At 38.9% G+C, this 16,512-nt stretch overlaps 1 protein-coding gene across 1 annotated transcript; it reads right to left on the reverse strand.

Moving 5' to 3' along the window:
- Positions 1 to 11,850: 11,850 nt before the first annotated feature.
- On the reverse strand, positions 11,851 to 16,224 carry LOC147428388 (non-specific lipid transfer protein GPI-anchored 15-like). The gene is made up of 3 exons (XM_086496840.1): positions 15,865 to 16,224; positions 11,922 to 11,957; positions 11,851 to 11,868 (listed from the first exon to the last, which is right to left on the reverse strand). Exons 1-3 carry the CDS (start codon positions 16,222 to 16,224, stop codon positions 11,851 to 11,853), a joined length of 414 nt encoding a protein of 137 aa, XP_086352966.1.
- Positions 16,225 to 16,512: the final 288 nt, after the last annotated feature.

Here is a 16,512-nt window from a genome sequence, read left to right on the forward strand (position 1 = left end):
CCAAAGGTGCCATCATAGGTGAGAAAAGAGATACTCTTTCCTCCCCCTTTGAATCTCTTAAGCTTTTGTGATCTTCGCCATGCAGGGTATGATTTGAGATGTCCTCCCCTCTTGTATTCTGTAGGAGAATAGCCATAGCTTTCGTCGGGAGAGGAGGAAGGTGAAGAAGAAGGAGAAGAGTGTGACCTCTTTCTTGAACTTTTCTTCCTTTGTTTCCTCTCTTCCCTTTTGGAGTGACGAGGAGAAGGACTGTGTGTTGACCGTTTCCTCATAGGAGGAGTTGATGATCGTCTATACTACCGTCTTCGTGCAACCACATCTTCAGAGGAACTTAGGGATTCATTACTTTCTTGTTCTTTGGATTCCTCCTCTCGTATGGGAGAGAGTCTTCTTTTGGGGGTCTCATCAAGAGGCCTTCTAAGCTCTCTCTCCTCTTGGAGAGGAAGGGAAATCCCATAAGCACGAAGTTATTGGGTAACTTCGGCTTGCAAAGTAGGGTTGCCCATAGCTTGATGCAACCTAGTAACAAGATAATTAATAAACATGGGGGCATCATCATTAGCACCTTTATGTGCAAAATCAAAGTTGTCAATGTTCATTCTACTCTTTTGGTTATTATCAGCCATGCTAATTATACTTATGTGTTTACTTAGTGTATTCTTTGGTAACTCAAAACCTTAGTTGCTACTCCTCTTAGCCTTTTAAAATAAGCACTTAAGTATCTACATCCACGGCTCGAATTGGTTAATTATAGAGAGTAGTGGAGTGGGTCTAGCATAGCGAAGTTGCCAAGGGATAGCTCCTTTCAAACTTCTTATGGCTCAATAATGGTAAAGCCGTAGGCAAGTCTAAGAAGAATCCATTATTAAGACCAAAGCTCTCAAGGTGTGCACCATATCCCACATAGTGGGCTCAACAAAACTGATAATAGATCCCAGTCCCACTTACCCTAATATAATTAACAAAATCAACCATTAATAGGCCAAAGAGAAACCAAATGCTCTGATACCAATGTAATGGGAATGGCCTATGAACTTCGAAAATAGCGGAATTAAGAGAATTAAGGTGAGCATTTTTGTGAGATCACTTTGAGAACATAGAGGGTGAACTTAATTGATGGTAGCAACATAAACATGGTACTTAATTAACTTGGCATGAACAATACTTTTTCAAGAGAGAGAGTATTAGAGAACATGACAATAGATGAGGACTGGATTTACTTGGAGCCGATCCCCCCTCCAAAAGGCGTTTGTATTATAGATTCTCCCATCAAGAGAGACTTTGTTACAATACAATCTTTGTGTTCCTTGTGACCTTGGTGATGCTATGAAGATAGAAAGCTTCATACATCACGAGCATAACATAAACTTTGCAAAAAGCATTAACTATCCCAACCCTCAATCTTAAAGCCTCAAACACCTTCGAAGGTAGACAGAGCTAGTGGACAATGAGAGTAGGGAAGACGAAGAAGAAAAATTCCATAGGAGAAAGAAATAGTTCCTCACTTATCATCACTCTTCTTGCTTAGCATAGCATAATAGCATAGTAATGAAGATGAAGAAGATGGAAAGCTTAAGCATTGAAGCATGGCTCTTGGTTGGATTTGCATTCCATAGCCAAGAGTGTTGGTGTAGGCTCTCCAGTTCTCAACAAACTTGGAGAAGGAGATGGAGCTCTTGCATTTTTCACTCCACACAATGAGAGAATGTGTATGTATGTGTGTGTGTGTGTGTGTGTGTGTGTGTGTGTGTGTGTGTGTGGGAGAGTATACCTCCCCCTCTCATGCTTGTTCCATCTCTCTCTCTCTCTCTCTCTCTCTCTCTCTCTCTCTCTCCCCTCGTATTATTTTATTATTTCATTTGGATATGTGTCCCCATTTTTCTATTTGAGAGAAAGAACGTAATTATTTATTTTTATATATCTAAATTCTCATTGGACCCCTTTAAAATTTAACCAATAGCATTCAAACACATCATGAGAGCCACATGTGGAGGATCATATAGACATGTGTTTTTTGTGCTTATTAAGTCATTTGGTTGAATGGAATACTTCAAGGACTTAATCAATCAAGCAAGCACGCATCTTTTATGCTTCTTAAGTCATTTGTTTTGAATTGAATACTTCAAGCCTTAGTCAATCAAGCATGGACATTCATGCCTCTTGAGAATTTATCTTTGAATTTAACATTTCAAAAACCTTAGTCATTTAAGCATATAAATCACCTCAAGCTTTGGGCAAGGTTCCCATACCACTTTAAGCGTCTTAGCACCTCATGCTTGGGTATGATTCCCACCTCGAGGTTAGCTCTAGCTTGCATAGGATTCTATGTGTAAAAGGACTCAAAGGATATAGAATCCTTTTTGACACTTAAAGAACGTTTTGATATACTGCTTATTAGATGTAAACACCACCAAACATGTTTCCTATGCATAACTACAATTCTAGACCTATAGTAGTTCAAAATAATCAATTGAATCTACACAGATTAGGAGCCGTGGCCCTATAAAATTCTCATATATATTCAAGTAAAAAAGTCTAAACCTCCTGAGTAGGTGCCCAAACACCTATATGTATGCAAATCACGATGCTACACATGTTGGTAGATTATCATACTAGGAAATTGTATCTTATTACATAAATAGGGTAGCTAACACTAAAGTATGGATGTCTAGCAAGTCCACAATAAAAATCAGTACTAGGTTAGTTGAAATTCATGATTCAATACTTAGTTAGAGTTGTAAATCCGAACAGATACAATCCAAAATTCTATCCAAAGATCATTAAAACTACCCAATTATATGATTACTCAGTACAGAGCCAGATAATACCAAGATACTTGCAATCCCAAAATAGAGACACCAACCAGTTCAAATGTTACACATATTAAGCAAGTATATTATCTGATGCGTAATTACTGATACGTATTTACCCATGGATGAAAATCATTTATGCATGTGTTAAAAAAGCAATAACTCGACCAACATGAAATGCCTAAATACCGAGTAGGTGCAATAGAACCTACGTGAAGTCCTTGCTGTGAAGTTGTAAATTGGAGAATGCTATCGATCAAGTATGGGGAGTCTACCTCGACAAGCATCAGTAGACATAATGAATTCCTGCTGAATTTACCATTGCTCGAGTCCTGTTAAATGTTAATAGCAAAAAGTCTCCTATTGATGTGCAAACTCCACGACAACATACATGTGAAGCCTCGCACATTCAAGTGTGTGTATGTGTGTCTGTGAGTTGATGGTTCGTTGATAACCCTGCGGGTGAAGTGTAGTATGTATATGTGTATGGGGGAACGAAAGCAGCTTGATCTACATCCACAAAGAAGCTGCAAGTGTATTGCACGTCAAGATGAAGGGTGACACAACCACGCTGTAACGGCAAGCCAAGGGCTCCCAGACATACCACAAGCAAGGTGTTTTGAGGTACACTCAGGTAACCTCACGAATGCATTACACAGAAAGGCACATCAGATGATACCCAAGTGAGAGAGAAGGAGACTATGCTTTGGATATTATAAGTGAGAGAGAGAAAAGAATGTTCACCAGAATCGTTCGGTGTATGGTAGTCCAATTAATGCAGATCAAAAATAGAAGGTGTTTACCAGCTCAAAGACAGAGAGAGAGAGAGAGAGAGAGAGAGAGAATGATGTACCTACCATAATTAATGTTGCTATGTGAGTGAATATATGAGTGTTTGTATGGGTTATAAGTGCGAGAAATTATGCTACGCAAGATCCTTAGGTTGTATTAAGCTCCTGCAAAATATGTGTGTACTCATTGATTGGTGCCAAAATTGACGAGAGAATAAGGATGAATATATCATCCGTAACATCATAAGGGTGTCAAGTTCGAGTGAATGTCTTGTTACCCACGTTTTGTAAGGTCTGACTAATGATAACTCAGACTGAGAAAAGGTATGGCTTTTCTAAATGTGGAGGTTCACCTTAGACGTCCAAGGACCAAACTTGAGCATAGAGACAATTGACTAGATTCTTCTGTAGGTATGTTCTCTAGGTGAAGTAGCATTTAGTAGCGAGCTCAAGGCTAAACCAAAAATCCTAAAAACAATATTTGAGGCTCATTCCAAGACATAATACTGTTAGAGGTTTATGGTTTGTCAAGTGGTGTGACAATCACTGTTCTTTGTTTAGCACCCATGGTATTGCTACATTTGGTCAAGGGGACCAGCAAAGGTATTGTACTGTTTGGATCCGCATAGTTTAAAATAGATAAGTTCCATTGTCTCACGTTAAAAATGTGTGTGTGTGTGTGTGTGTGTGTGTGTGTGTGTGTGTGTGTGTGTGTGTGTGTGTGTGTGTGTGTGTGTGTGTGTGTGTGAGTGAGTGAGTGAGTGAGAGAGAGAGAGAGAGAAATCCAACAAGACCCTCGCTTTGTATTCATGAAAAATTACTAGTATCTTTATATGGAATGCCTACAACTTGTTCAAAGGTTGTTGTGCCTACAAAGAATGGGAAGCTTAGGGTCAGTGTCAACCTAAAGTTAATTATTGCAAATACAATTAGAGACAACTACCCTCTTCTTATCACATACTATCTGAGTTGCATTATTCGTTATTCGGGAGACGTATAATAAGTGAATAATGGGCGTATTATTCGTTTATCTAAATTATACGGCCGTATTATACGGTGCCACATCAGCATAAACGGCTAACCATATAACTTCCTAATTTTTCGATCGAAATTATTTTCGATCAAAAATTATAACGATCGAATATGTTAGTATATATAGCAGCACGTGACAGTCCTTACGCCAGCTTTCACAGTCAGTGTTTTCCATGTGAGTACTCTCACCAAACGATCAAAAAAAGCAATTTGTAAAAAAATAAATATGAATTTATTAAAAATTAAAATTCAATAGAATTTTAAGTTTTGTGATTCAAATATATGAATTTGTTTTGAAAAACTTAGTAAATAGTTGAAAGTTTGTATTTTGTGAAGAGTTTAATCTCTCACCTGATACAAACTATAATTATAAGAATCACTTGTCAATGTGTTCAATTAATTGACACTTGAAAGTGACTAATTAAAAAAAATAAGATATTATCGTTGTGTGTAGAGTGAACTCTCACATGAGATAATTAGTTTAAAAATATAATTACATAAAAATTAATTTTATGTAATTTAAAGTTCGATTTTGATGTGTAGAGATTTTCTCTCACTTCAAAATGAATATAATGAAACAAAATTATATTTTTATGTTTTGTGTAGAGCTATTCACACTGCTATGCTCTCACTAGAGTAAAAATTTAGGAAAAACATGTCCAAAAATATTGATATTCTCTTATCTTTATTTGGACTGCATAATCTATCATACTGTGTGAGAGCATACACATGGTTGCATTGTAAATAGATAATCTCTTAAAAATCTATAGTAAAGTGTAAGAACTTTTTGTTCGCACTTTACATAGATACGATAATTATCAAGTATTGTAAGTGATTATCGTTTTGACATTTAAAAATGTCACTTATAGCTCTTGTATGTATAGCAATTTATAATGATAATCATTTTAATACTTGATTTAATCATAATTATTGATTATCGTAATGTGTTAAAGCTACAAGCTTGCACTTTAGATAAATCGATGCAATTTATATGTAATCCAATGGTATTGTTTTTTATTATTGTATTTTTGTTCAATCATTGTTTTTAATTATTTTCATTTCGTTCAATCATTGTTAATTAAATTGATTTAATGTTTTAATTGGTTTTGATTATGAAAATGATCCTTGACTTTGTTTTTACTAGCAAATTACTTTTGTGCATCATGGTGAAAGGACAAGAGTGGAGTTATGTGCATGAGTTGAAAGCTGGGAGAAATACATCTCGACTTAAATGTAAATCCTGTGGCCACGAGTTCAGTGGTAATGCAACCAGAATTAAAGAGCACTTATTTAAAGTCCCTGGCAATGTTGAAAAGTGCGGGGCACCACCAAAAGATATTCATAAAAAATTTGCCATGTATTCTCGCAAAGTAAAGTTGATTCTTGCAGCTAAACATAAAGGTGATGTTTCTAAAGATATTCATACGAATATTGAACCATCTGTATGCAATGAGGCAACAGAAGAGGTGTGTACCACTCAAGTAAACGATCAAAGTTCTCAATTGAACCCTCTTCATGGACATGCTTCTACATCAGGAGGAGTTCCTAGCACAAGCAAATCCGACAGAGCATCATCCAATGGACAGACAATGCCTGAAGCATTAGGTAAACAAGGGTTGCTTGAGTTGCATTTAAAATGGACACAAGCATTTGTTGCGTGTGGCATATTGTTCAATGCTATGCGCAATCCAATATTTCAAGATGTTTTGATGAGTACAACCAAAAAAGGATTTGTGCTTCCTAACTATAACAAGATGCGAACTGAATATCTTGATAAAGTCAAAGACAGTACTGAAGCCATTCTCAAACGCACAATTCTAGAGTTTGTTCCAGCATATGGATGCACCATAGCATTGGATGGATGGACCAACTGTCAGAAAAAACCTTTAATCAATGTAATGCTTATTAACCCTAGAGGGGCTATGTTCGTGGAAGCAATTGACAGCTCATTGAAAGAGAAGACTATCACCTACCTAGCAGGGGTGTATAAGCATGCAATTGCAAAGGCAAGTGGAACAAGAATGTGACTGCTATTGTCACAGATAATGCGGCCAACTACAAAGGAGGAGGAAGAGCTATTCAAGTCAAGTATCCGGAGATTTCTTGGGTACCATGTGCAGCTCACACTTTAAATTTGCTTTTAAAAGATATTGGTAAAATGGCATGTGTGAAGCAAACTTTATTGGATGCAAATCATGTGGTGAAATTCATTAAAGAGCATTAATTTTCGTATGCTCTTTTTCGAACCAAGTCACCAAATAAAGCTTTGCAAATATTTTGCGCGACAAGGTTTGCTACGACATACTATGTTCTTGCTGCTTTGCAAGAGTTGAAGCATGCATTGATGGAAACCTTAGCAGACAGAAGATGGGATGGATGGTTTAGCAAGTATCCAAGTTATCAGGAAGCAGTTGGTTGATGTGCGCAAATAGTAAACTCGCCAGTTTTTTGGCGTAATGTAGAAAGAATAGTAACTGTGTCAAAGCCATTTGTAGATCTTTTGAGAGTAGTTGACACAGATTCTTTTATTTTTGGTCGGGTCTACTGGTATATGTCAGAGGCTATACGCAAGCTAAGAGAAAATGTCAGCTTTGGTGCAAAGGATAAAGCTACCATGATTATAATTGTTAACAAGCGTTGGGTGCAATTGCATACGCCATTGCATAGTGCGGCTTTTGTATTGGATCCTAAGTTTCAAATGCATCAGCAATCTGCCAACAAAGAAGTTTTGTCCGACTTCAAAACAGTGTGCTCCCAACTCTTAGGGCACGAAGATGGAAAAACAGCTTTTCATCAGCGAGTAGATTATGCCAACAGAACTGGTATGTTTCAGGATTCGTGGCATATAGATGCCATTGGCAAAACAAGTGCACCTTTATGGTGGAAGGAGTATGGTGGAGAGAAAGTGGAGTTGCAACACATTGCAGTTAGAGTTTTATCAGTAGCTGCATCAAGTGGAAGTTGTGAGCGAAATTGGTCAGCATTCGACTTTTGTGCACACTAAAAAGCGAAACAAACTTCATACTAAACGGGCTGCTGATTTGGTGTATGTTTTTTGCAATATGAGACTTATTTATAAGCCTCAAAACATTGCAACTAGAGTCGCTCAAAAGCAATATGGAGTCTTCCAAACGCATGAAGCTATTTCTGCAGAAGTTGATGATGATGATGATATGGAATGGGAGATAGTTTCAAAATGCTCAGATATGGACGAAGTAGATGATATGGTTGCAGTTTTTGAAGATGGAGATGATTTGTGAGAGTACCATTGTAATACTTACTCAACAAGTTTTTGTATATGATGAAAGAAAGTGTTATCTCATTGTCGTTCACATCAAAACCTCTCTCTTTCTCTCTCTCTCTCTCTCTCTCTCTCTCTCTCTCTCTCTCTCTCTCTCTCTCTCTCTCTCTCTCTCTCTCTCTCTCTCAGACGCACATATTCACTCACACTCAAATATAAACTGCCGATAATATCTTGTCGAATAAAAATTACATAAAGTCGATGTAGGTTTGAAATTACAACAAGGTTCTGGGAAATTACTCAATCGAAAAGAGTTTGATATAATTTTGAGATTACAAAAAGCTTCTGAGTGACTTATGAGTTTGATAGATTTTCTATAAGTTCGTCTATGGTAAAATCTGTAATTCCTAGCTCCCGGGATGGTTGAGCAACATCTTTATGTGAAGTGGTACTATCATCTGGCAAAGGTCCATACAATGATTCATATCATTGAAGCTTTGCTTGTGCATCACTTAACTCTATTTCAAGCTCAAGAATATGTCCACGAAGCATGTCCTGTGTTTCTCCTTGGCTGGCAAGGTCTTGTCCTTGGCTGGGGCTAATTCAGTCAGTTTTTCTGACTCTTCAGGAAGTAAAACAATAGGACGCTTGCGAGGAGGCATTGGATTATTTGCATTGCGTGCTGCCACCTTTTCTGCAATGCGTCCACATCCAACGCCAGCGGTGCCTGGACAATCTGACCAATCCACTCTCTTTAGCAAAACATATCGAACATAGCATTACTGGATAAAGTAAATTGCTACTTGGTTGTTGTTTGGTAGGCATCTCTCTTGTCGTATAAACCTTTGCAGCAATACACGTGCCAGTCCTTTATGTTGCAAATCAGAGAGCTTTAACGGAGCTGTATCTTTTGCATTGCCACTTATTTGAAATAGTTGATGGAGTAAAAAGTGATTAGGGCAAAGCTTTTTACACTCTCTAAGGGTTAATGGTTCGCCTTGCAGCTCAGATTCATCTTCTTCAATGTTGGCAATAGTAGAAAGATCTGCTTGTCCACATCTAACTTGTTCTTCTTTAAAAATTGCCTGAGCTTCACCGTGGTTGAGTTCTTCTTCCATATCTGCATATCAGGTGACCATGTCATTACTTTTAAATACCCATTCAATTAATTTGACATTGGATAGTATATCGAATGACAAACATAGATATTTTGTTCAATTAAACATACAATTAAATCTGACACCAAAAGTAAAACAATGATGAAATCATGAAACTGTGTTTTCATTAATCATCAGCCGGTCATAAGCCAGATGTCATTACAATGTTGTAACCCACTCTATGGGCACCATTTAAACATAAGGAGAGATCAAAAGCATTAGGCCGGGTTTTGGGGTTTTGGCGCTTGTCGGCTTCAAGATGAGCAAGTACATTACTCAAAAAATGTCTCTTGCTTTGTTCTTGGGGCTCTGGTAAACACTTCAAAATGCGTTTACATGTATGACACATGGAATAAATATCCATAGCTTTGGTCCAGGAGGGAGGATTACTAGATATACATTCGGGGGCTGCCCATGGATAATCTCTCTCATATTGTTTTCTAGTTTCTATATGCATATCGCATAGAGGAGGAAAACCGGCTATCGTATTTGTTTTGGTGCATGAACCCCAATCCACAATGCCGACGTAAACACCTTTTTCGCCAAAATGCAGCATCATATTTCGAGAGTGTAGATCATTGTAGAGGTAGTTATGCGTATGTATATACTTCAGAGTTTGAAGGAGAGCATTGATGATCTGCAAAATATTCTCCTGGAATAGCTCTACTGTTCCTGCAGTGAGTACGTAATCGTGAATGACAGGCTGGCTGCCGTCTACAGTGCATTCTTTGATCCATTGCTCCACATGGCCGCCATTCCAAAATCGTGAAATGAGCATTGGTCGCTCCACGTGGCGCACCATGGCAAGAGGGTAGATAATACCTCGATGTGAAATATCCAAAATTGTTGCTTCGTCTTTGACCTGTTGCTCCATGGTGGGCCCATGTAAGTGTACTTTGAACACTTTTGCAGCATACATTTGATCTTTGAAAGCGGGATGTGTGACGCCCACACGCTTCACATGTGTCCATCTTCCCTCTCCCAGCTGTGGAGCTTGGATATTGAAGACGGTTGTGTCGGGTAAAAGGTGTAAAATAGGTGGTAGCTGAAAGAGGTCTAATGTAGCAACAAATGACGTTGCAAGCTCTGTTCTAAGAATGATTTCTGGTTCAACAGCAGCTTCAGAAGAGGTGGCTTCCACTCTTGCACGCTTTGCTGCTCTTTCTAACTTTTCCTTGCTCTTGAACTTCGTATAAAGCTGTTGCACAAGATGTATGCGCTCAGCTATGTTTGGCAAGGAAGTAATTGCAGGATTTTTCAGTTCTTGAAAGGTTTTCATGATTTGTCCAATGGTTTGTTTGACCATGTTTACTAAAGTACCTGATGTCAGGACGACTATGTTAAAAATAGCTGGTGCAAACTCTGCTTAGAGCTGCTCAAACACAGACTTGGTTAGAGTCTCTGTAAGCTGATAAAAATGCTCCGGAGCGACAGGGTTTAAACAATGCCTAATCTTTGTCTCTTACGTGTAATGGAAGTGTCTCACAATCACTTCGGAGACGAACTTTCGTTGATGTTTCGCTAGCTTCGTGTCTGCCATATATGTATGACAAAATTATAAATTAAGAATCTTACGAAAAGATTGTACACCATAGTAATATAGTTATTATATAATGAGTGTTACCCCTATATATATTAAATGATGATACCCATTTATTAAACAATATTAAATTATTTCAAATTAAAGAGAAAATCTTATGATTACAAAAAACATTGTGCGAATAGACCATGAAAATTAAATTAGAGAGAGAGAGAGAGAGAGAGAGAGAAACAGGCCAGGAGAAGTGTGAGATGCTCTCAGTACAAGAACTCGACCCTGCTATGTGCAGAAGTGTGAGATGATGAAAGAAATTACATCTAACGGGTTAGAAAATCGTACATGTGAACAGCTCAGGTAGTGTGAGATATTCTCAGTACAAGTCCTCGATGTTGTTATAAAATAGATTGATAGTTTTTATCAATCTAATCCCTGATAAAGTGTGTGGAACTCACAACACAACTATCAGCGGATAAATTAACAATTGCAGATGTAAGTTACCTATCGTATGTGTTTACGTCCAAAACAACACCAAGTCATTTAATGATGAAAAATGATGTTCTTTTGGAATATGAAACACACAAGTAACCAATATGTCATATTAAGATGAAGAGGCATGAAAATATGCATCTCTTCACTCTTAATATAACGAGTGATAACGATTGTGTTTCTATGTAACATATATGACAAAAAACTTAATCTAAAATTGTAAATTTTATAAGCTATTTCTAATGGAGTGAGTGGAACACACAACACAACCATCAGCAAACAGCTCAACAATCTCAAATGTAAATCAATTGTTGTATATATCTACTTTCAGAGTAACACCAAGTCATCTGCTAATGAACAACGATGTCACTACAGAAATAGAAGCACAAAAATAACGAAAGTCGCATTAAGATGAAGAAGGCATAAAGTATGCATCTCTACACTCTTAAAATGACGAACGTTAATCTTTGTGCTTCTATGTAAAATAATCAATAATGATTTACTTTAAAATTATAAATTTTATAGGACACTCTGAAGTGAGAGGTGTAGCATCATGCCTACTACACTCCACGAGTCGACCGCTAATCCTAACTCATCTCTATGGTGAGAGATATACTACTACACCATACGAGTGAGAATCTAAATTTACCCTAAGCTTTCCCTGGAGTAAGTTATATAACTACACACCACGGGAAAGGAAACTATATTCTACACACCTCTAGAGTGAGCCATATGGCTACACACCACAAAGTGGCCTACGACCTGCAAGCCAACTTTGTGGTGAGAGCCGAAACTACTGCACCACACAAGTCTGACACAATACAAAGAAAAAGTTAATATTTATTGAAATTTTAAAAAATATACCTGAAAATCGCTGTAAACCGAAGACGCTGTCTCTATCTGTCAAACTCTCAGAAGCTCCAAGCTCTCCAAACTCCAAAAAAGTCCACAATGCTTTTCGATCGAATACGACGACGATTGTATATATATACAGTTTTTCGATCGAGATATTTTTCGATCGAAAACTATTTCGATCGAAAACGTATTTTTCGATCGAAAACGATTTTATACGGTTATTCGATAAGTATTCGAAAATACAACGTATATTGATATTTTATACGTATAATTTTTGTTATACGAGCGTATAAATGCAATGCAGTTGATACTATGTGCTAGAGAGAGTAGCGTGAAAAGAATCCTACAAGTTCTTGAATGGATTCTTTAGTTACAATTAAGCATCCATAGAGGAAGACGTATTGATTGGCAACATCTTGGTGGACATGTATGCCCCATTTGTCAAGATGATAGCAATCAATATGGGAAAGAAATTTTACGATGAGATGTTGAGGTAGGGTTGTTGCAACGTAGGGTAATCCTCTTGCATATATGTATGCCAAGTGTAATGGATAGTCCATGAGAGAACAAGTTTCATCTAATGGATACGACATGACAACTTAGCAAATTGTACTTCATATGTTTAGATCTTGAAAGCCTATGAATATTTAAGGGCTATTGAAAGGGGGCAAGAAATACAAGTAGAATTTGAAAAAAGGGATATAAGCGATAGAAATTTTCCAATGGGAACTCTTTATTCGTCACGTATTTCAAATTTGATTGGCTTGCAAAAACAACGTTAGAAGTGTTTGACATTCCTAACAATATCGTATCTTTGACCCGGCTTATAGCCACCTATAATGAACAAAGGCATGAAGAGGATGCTCGTGAGTGTTTTGAAAACATGCAACTACAAGGCGTCGCTACGAATTCTATCTCCTTTACGTGGATGCTACCCAACATATTTGCCTAATGATGCATGTTATGTAGGCTATGGACGATTTCATGGATGATCAACATTAACCTAGTTAGATGTTGATTCACTTCAGAGACCAAGTGAGGGCAGCCTCCTTTAAGCATGTCTAAACCTAACCCTATTTTTATTGGCTTTGGCTAGGAAACAAAAAAAAAGAATACCATGCTTGTGTCAAGATCAGGGAGGTGTAAGCTTGTAGAATCTAAAAATATTTTTAAAAATGGAATGTATACACTTCTTCCTACACATAACCAAACCAATCAAGACAAACTAGTTTTGCTTTGTTAATGTGAACAAACTAATCAAGTAGGTGGCCAAACTAATCAATTATCACTTATACAAGTCATTGATGGTAGAACTGGATGTAACAAGAGGGACTAGCAAAACAAATCCAATTTTAAAGAGAATTTGCATAGAGCAATTAATAATAATGACAACATTCATTTTACTGAAGAGAATACAGAAAATCTCGCCTTTCCTTGTGAAATTTGACAAGAAAGCGCACTAAGAACATGAGGTTGACCATTGCCTATCGATGAAGATAGAAAAGGTGCTAACCTAATTGCATTACTTTAATTTACATTAGAAAAATTCGAAGAAGGCTAACGTGTACAAGCTTGCAGTACGGAAGACTAATGATCCATGTGTCACTGTAGTACCATCATTTCCAAGGAGTTTTGAAAAGGAAGATGGCATGGTTGAAGGTGGTGGAGGGGAGCTTGAGAGTGGTCTATCACTAGATGGTGGTTGTGGTGGTGGAGAATATGGCAGACCTAATGCAACGAATGTAACAAAATGTACATATTAATTCATGAATGAGCAAATTTTATCGAAATTCTAAGGATGTAATCACGTGCATTTAAATGAAAAAACCAACGAACAATTGCTATTAAAAAATAAGGTAAGGGAAAAAACAATTGCATTGTATAAAACGCAATGCAAGACTACTTAAATCAAAATTTTAGGCTACTTCCTAAAAGCGTTGTATTGTGATATCATAAGAAGATTCTTGTCTCTTGTAGTAATAGTCTAAAGATAAGTGTAGCCTAACTTGCTTTTGGGAAATGCCTGACACAATTACTTTTTTTTTGGGGGGGGGGGGGGATCGACGGCCGGAAATTGGACTCGGGAAGGCCGAGGCGGATTAAATCCGAACGCACAAGAATTGAGGCAAAATGAGAGCAAGTCAACACAAAAAACTGGGCCTATCGTCGACCCGATTTGAACCCAGGGCCTCGCTGCCATATTGAGACACATGGGCTAACCTAAAGGACACCCTAATGCTTGTAAGAGGGCCCTCTAGATTGATCACACAAGCCCCATGGAAGGAAACGAGGAGCATTCAAAACTGGAGCAACTACCAATGAAAAAGTGCTTTTGTAAAAAATATTTGATGCAAACACCACACAACCATAGTCAACACCTCTAGTGAAGAGGTGATATTACAGGCTTTTTTGTTCAATAAGGGGAGGGGGAGGGGGAGGGGGAGGGAGAGGGAGGGGAGGATGTGTAAGTGCACCCTCGGACCCTCCTCTCGACCTTTGCATAGACATATTGTAGTGGTTTTGAAGGGCCAGTCAAATCTAAAAAGGCATGTCTATAAACCAACTACTATCTGCTCCTTGGTTATTAATTAGAGGGTGGCCCCTAGAAGGTTGAACACCTCCGAAACCAATGATAGGCCATCACTGGCTACCTAGAGGCCTTTGTGGCGACCATCCAAAATAATGTCAGTGTGTCACCATTCCAAAGAATATTGAGAAGAGGATAATCGAACAGGTTTTGTATGTGATTGCTTGTGGACTCGTACATGGCCCTTTACTTTTCAAAGCCTCCTATGAAGGTGTCATTTTTATACATGTTACGGGAACGGACCTTAATGATTCATGAAGGCCCTTTATTTGCACGATTAGTAGGCCTATGGGGAGCCCTCTAAGCAAAGAAACTGGGGTGCCCTTGAAGCTATCTCTAAGAGAGTCTTTTTTTTCTAAACAGCCAGGTGTCCTCCTCGTAAAGATGCAAACTAGAAATACTAATAGAATTTTTGAAATTTAGGATTCTTGACCTATTTTCTTGCATATTTTACTAAGTTTTCTTACCTTTACCATGGTTTGCAACCGGCTCGTCTAAATTTTCAATTGGCTCAAGGCTAAGTCGAGGCAAACCCTTGCTATACAATGCCTCCAAGCCAAGACGCTAGCAAGTCTATGGGAGAGCCCTTCAAAGGGAGTCCATTTGCGTCCACTAGTGAGAGAGACCTTTGAAAATTCCCTTGACGTCGGTAGAGATAATTATTTTTGACAAAGTAACATATGCCTCCAATGATCAAAACTCTCTCCCTCCCCCCCTATAGGCTAAGTCTCTCAATGAGTAGCAAGTCTTGACTTCAAGACTTGTCGAGTAGATCATTGAGGTCTCTTTGCATTCTCTCCCTCTCCCTCTCCCTCTCTCTCCCTCTGTCACATCATCTATAGCATCAAGACCATGGAGCACACGTGGCATTAGTGTGCGTTGCTCATGCAGAGCTAGGGGGTGGAGTCCACACAAGAATTTAGGAGACCTTGGACAATCATAGGGTGTGTAACTTTGCAAACCAAAGCCTTGAGTTTTGTCTGATCAAGTGTGAATGATCAAGGTTTAAGTCTTTATAGGATGGACTCCTATGGTTGGGTGGTAAGTCTTTAGTAGTGCTCCTATGCGAAGAGCTCACTCTAGAACTCTTCAGGAGAGGTGCACGATGCCTAGGATTTCTGGTTACATATCACCTCTCTCTCACACACACATTGGTGGATTGCTTATCCCGTTTCCCCTCGGAGTAATACGTCTTGAGTTCAAGACTAGCCGGAATGTTCCCAAGAAGCTAGACCCCTCTCTCTCTCTCTCTCTCTCTCTCTCTCTCTCTCTCTCTCTCTCTCTCTCTCTCTCTCTCTCTCTCTCTCTCTCTCTCACACACACACACACACACACAGACACACACACACACAAGCACCTGCAAACATGAACAGGTGTAAGGGAGGGAGAAAGATTATTACGAGGTAAGCAGTAGGTGGCGGTGGCGGGGACGTCGAGCTGGCACTGCACGAATATTTCGACGAGGTGGGTCTTGTTCAGGGTGTCGCCAATATTGGCCTCCACCGCATCCAGCACCTCGCACATGCACGTGGCGTCGGAGGAAAGCAGGTCGCCCATGGGCCCACAGCTTGCAGCCGAGGGCACGTCTAGCACCTCGAAGTAGGGATCGCACGGCCCTGACAATGCCCAGAAGCTGCTTAGGCAGCTGGCCGTCGGCGCTGCCCTGCATCCCCACATCATCATCATCACCAGCACCACCTGCAGCGCTAGTGCTTCTCTCCCCATTTACTAGCAGTAGTACTCAACGCCGACCTGGCTGTGCGCAAGAGAAAGAGAGAGAGCTGTGCTCAAAATGGCTGTATCATGTATGTATCCGTGCGACCTCTCTCACACGAAGCTGTGTGAGAGAGAAGAGAAGAAGAGAGATTTTTAACGTAGTAGGAGACCTCTCTCTCGCATAGTAGCTCTGTGTGTGTGAGTGAGAGAGACAGAGAGAGAGTGAGAGAGCTAGCGCTGTCAGCTTTGTCACATATGTCTTGAGTTTGTCACATTTGTCACAGAGAGGCATCTTGC

The sequence above is a fragment of the Adiantum capillus-veneris genome, chromosome 23, assembly GCF_014529385.1.
Source record: "Adiantum capillus-veneris isolate H3 chromosome 23, ASM1452938v2, whole genome shotgun sequence".
NCBI classification, from domain to species: domain Eukaryota; kingdom Viridiplantae; phylum Streptophyta; class Polypodiopsida; order Polypodiales; family Pteridaceae; genus Adiantum; species Adiantum capillus-veneris.

Excerpts from the sequence above, each read along its gene's own strand:
- LOC147428388 (XM_086496840.1), bottom strand. The coding sequence starts at position 16,224 with ATGGGGAGAGAAGCACTAGCGCTGCAGGTGGTGCTGGTGATGATGATG. Across the intron at positions 11,958-15,864 it reads CCTCCCTTACACCTGTTCAT|ATAGAGACAGCGTCTTCGGT; the intron begins GTTTGCAGGTGC and ends AGAGTTTGACAG.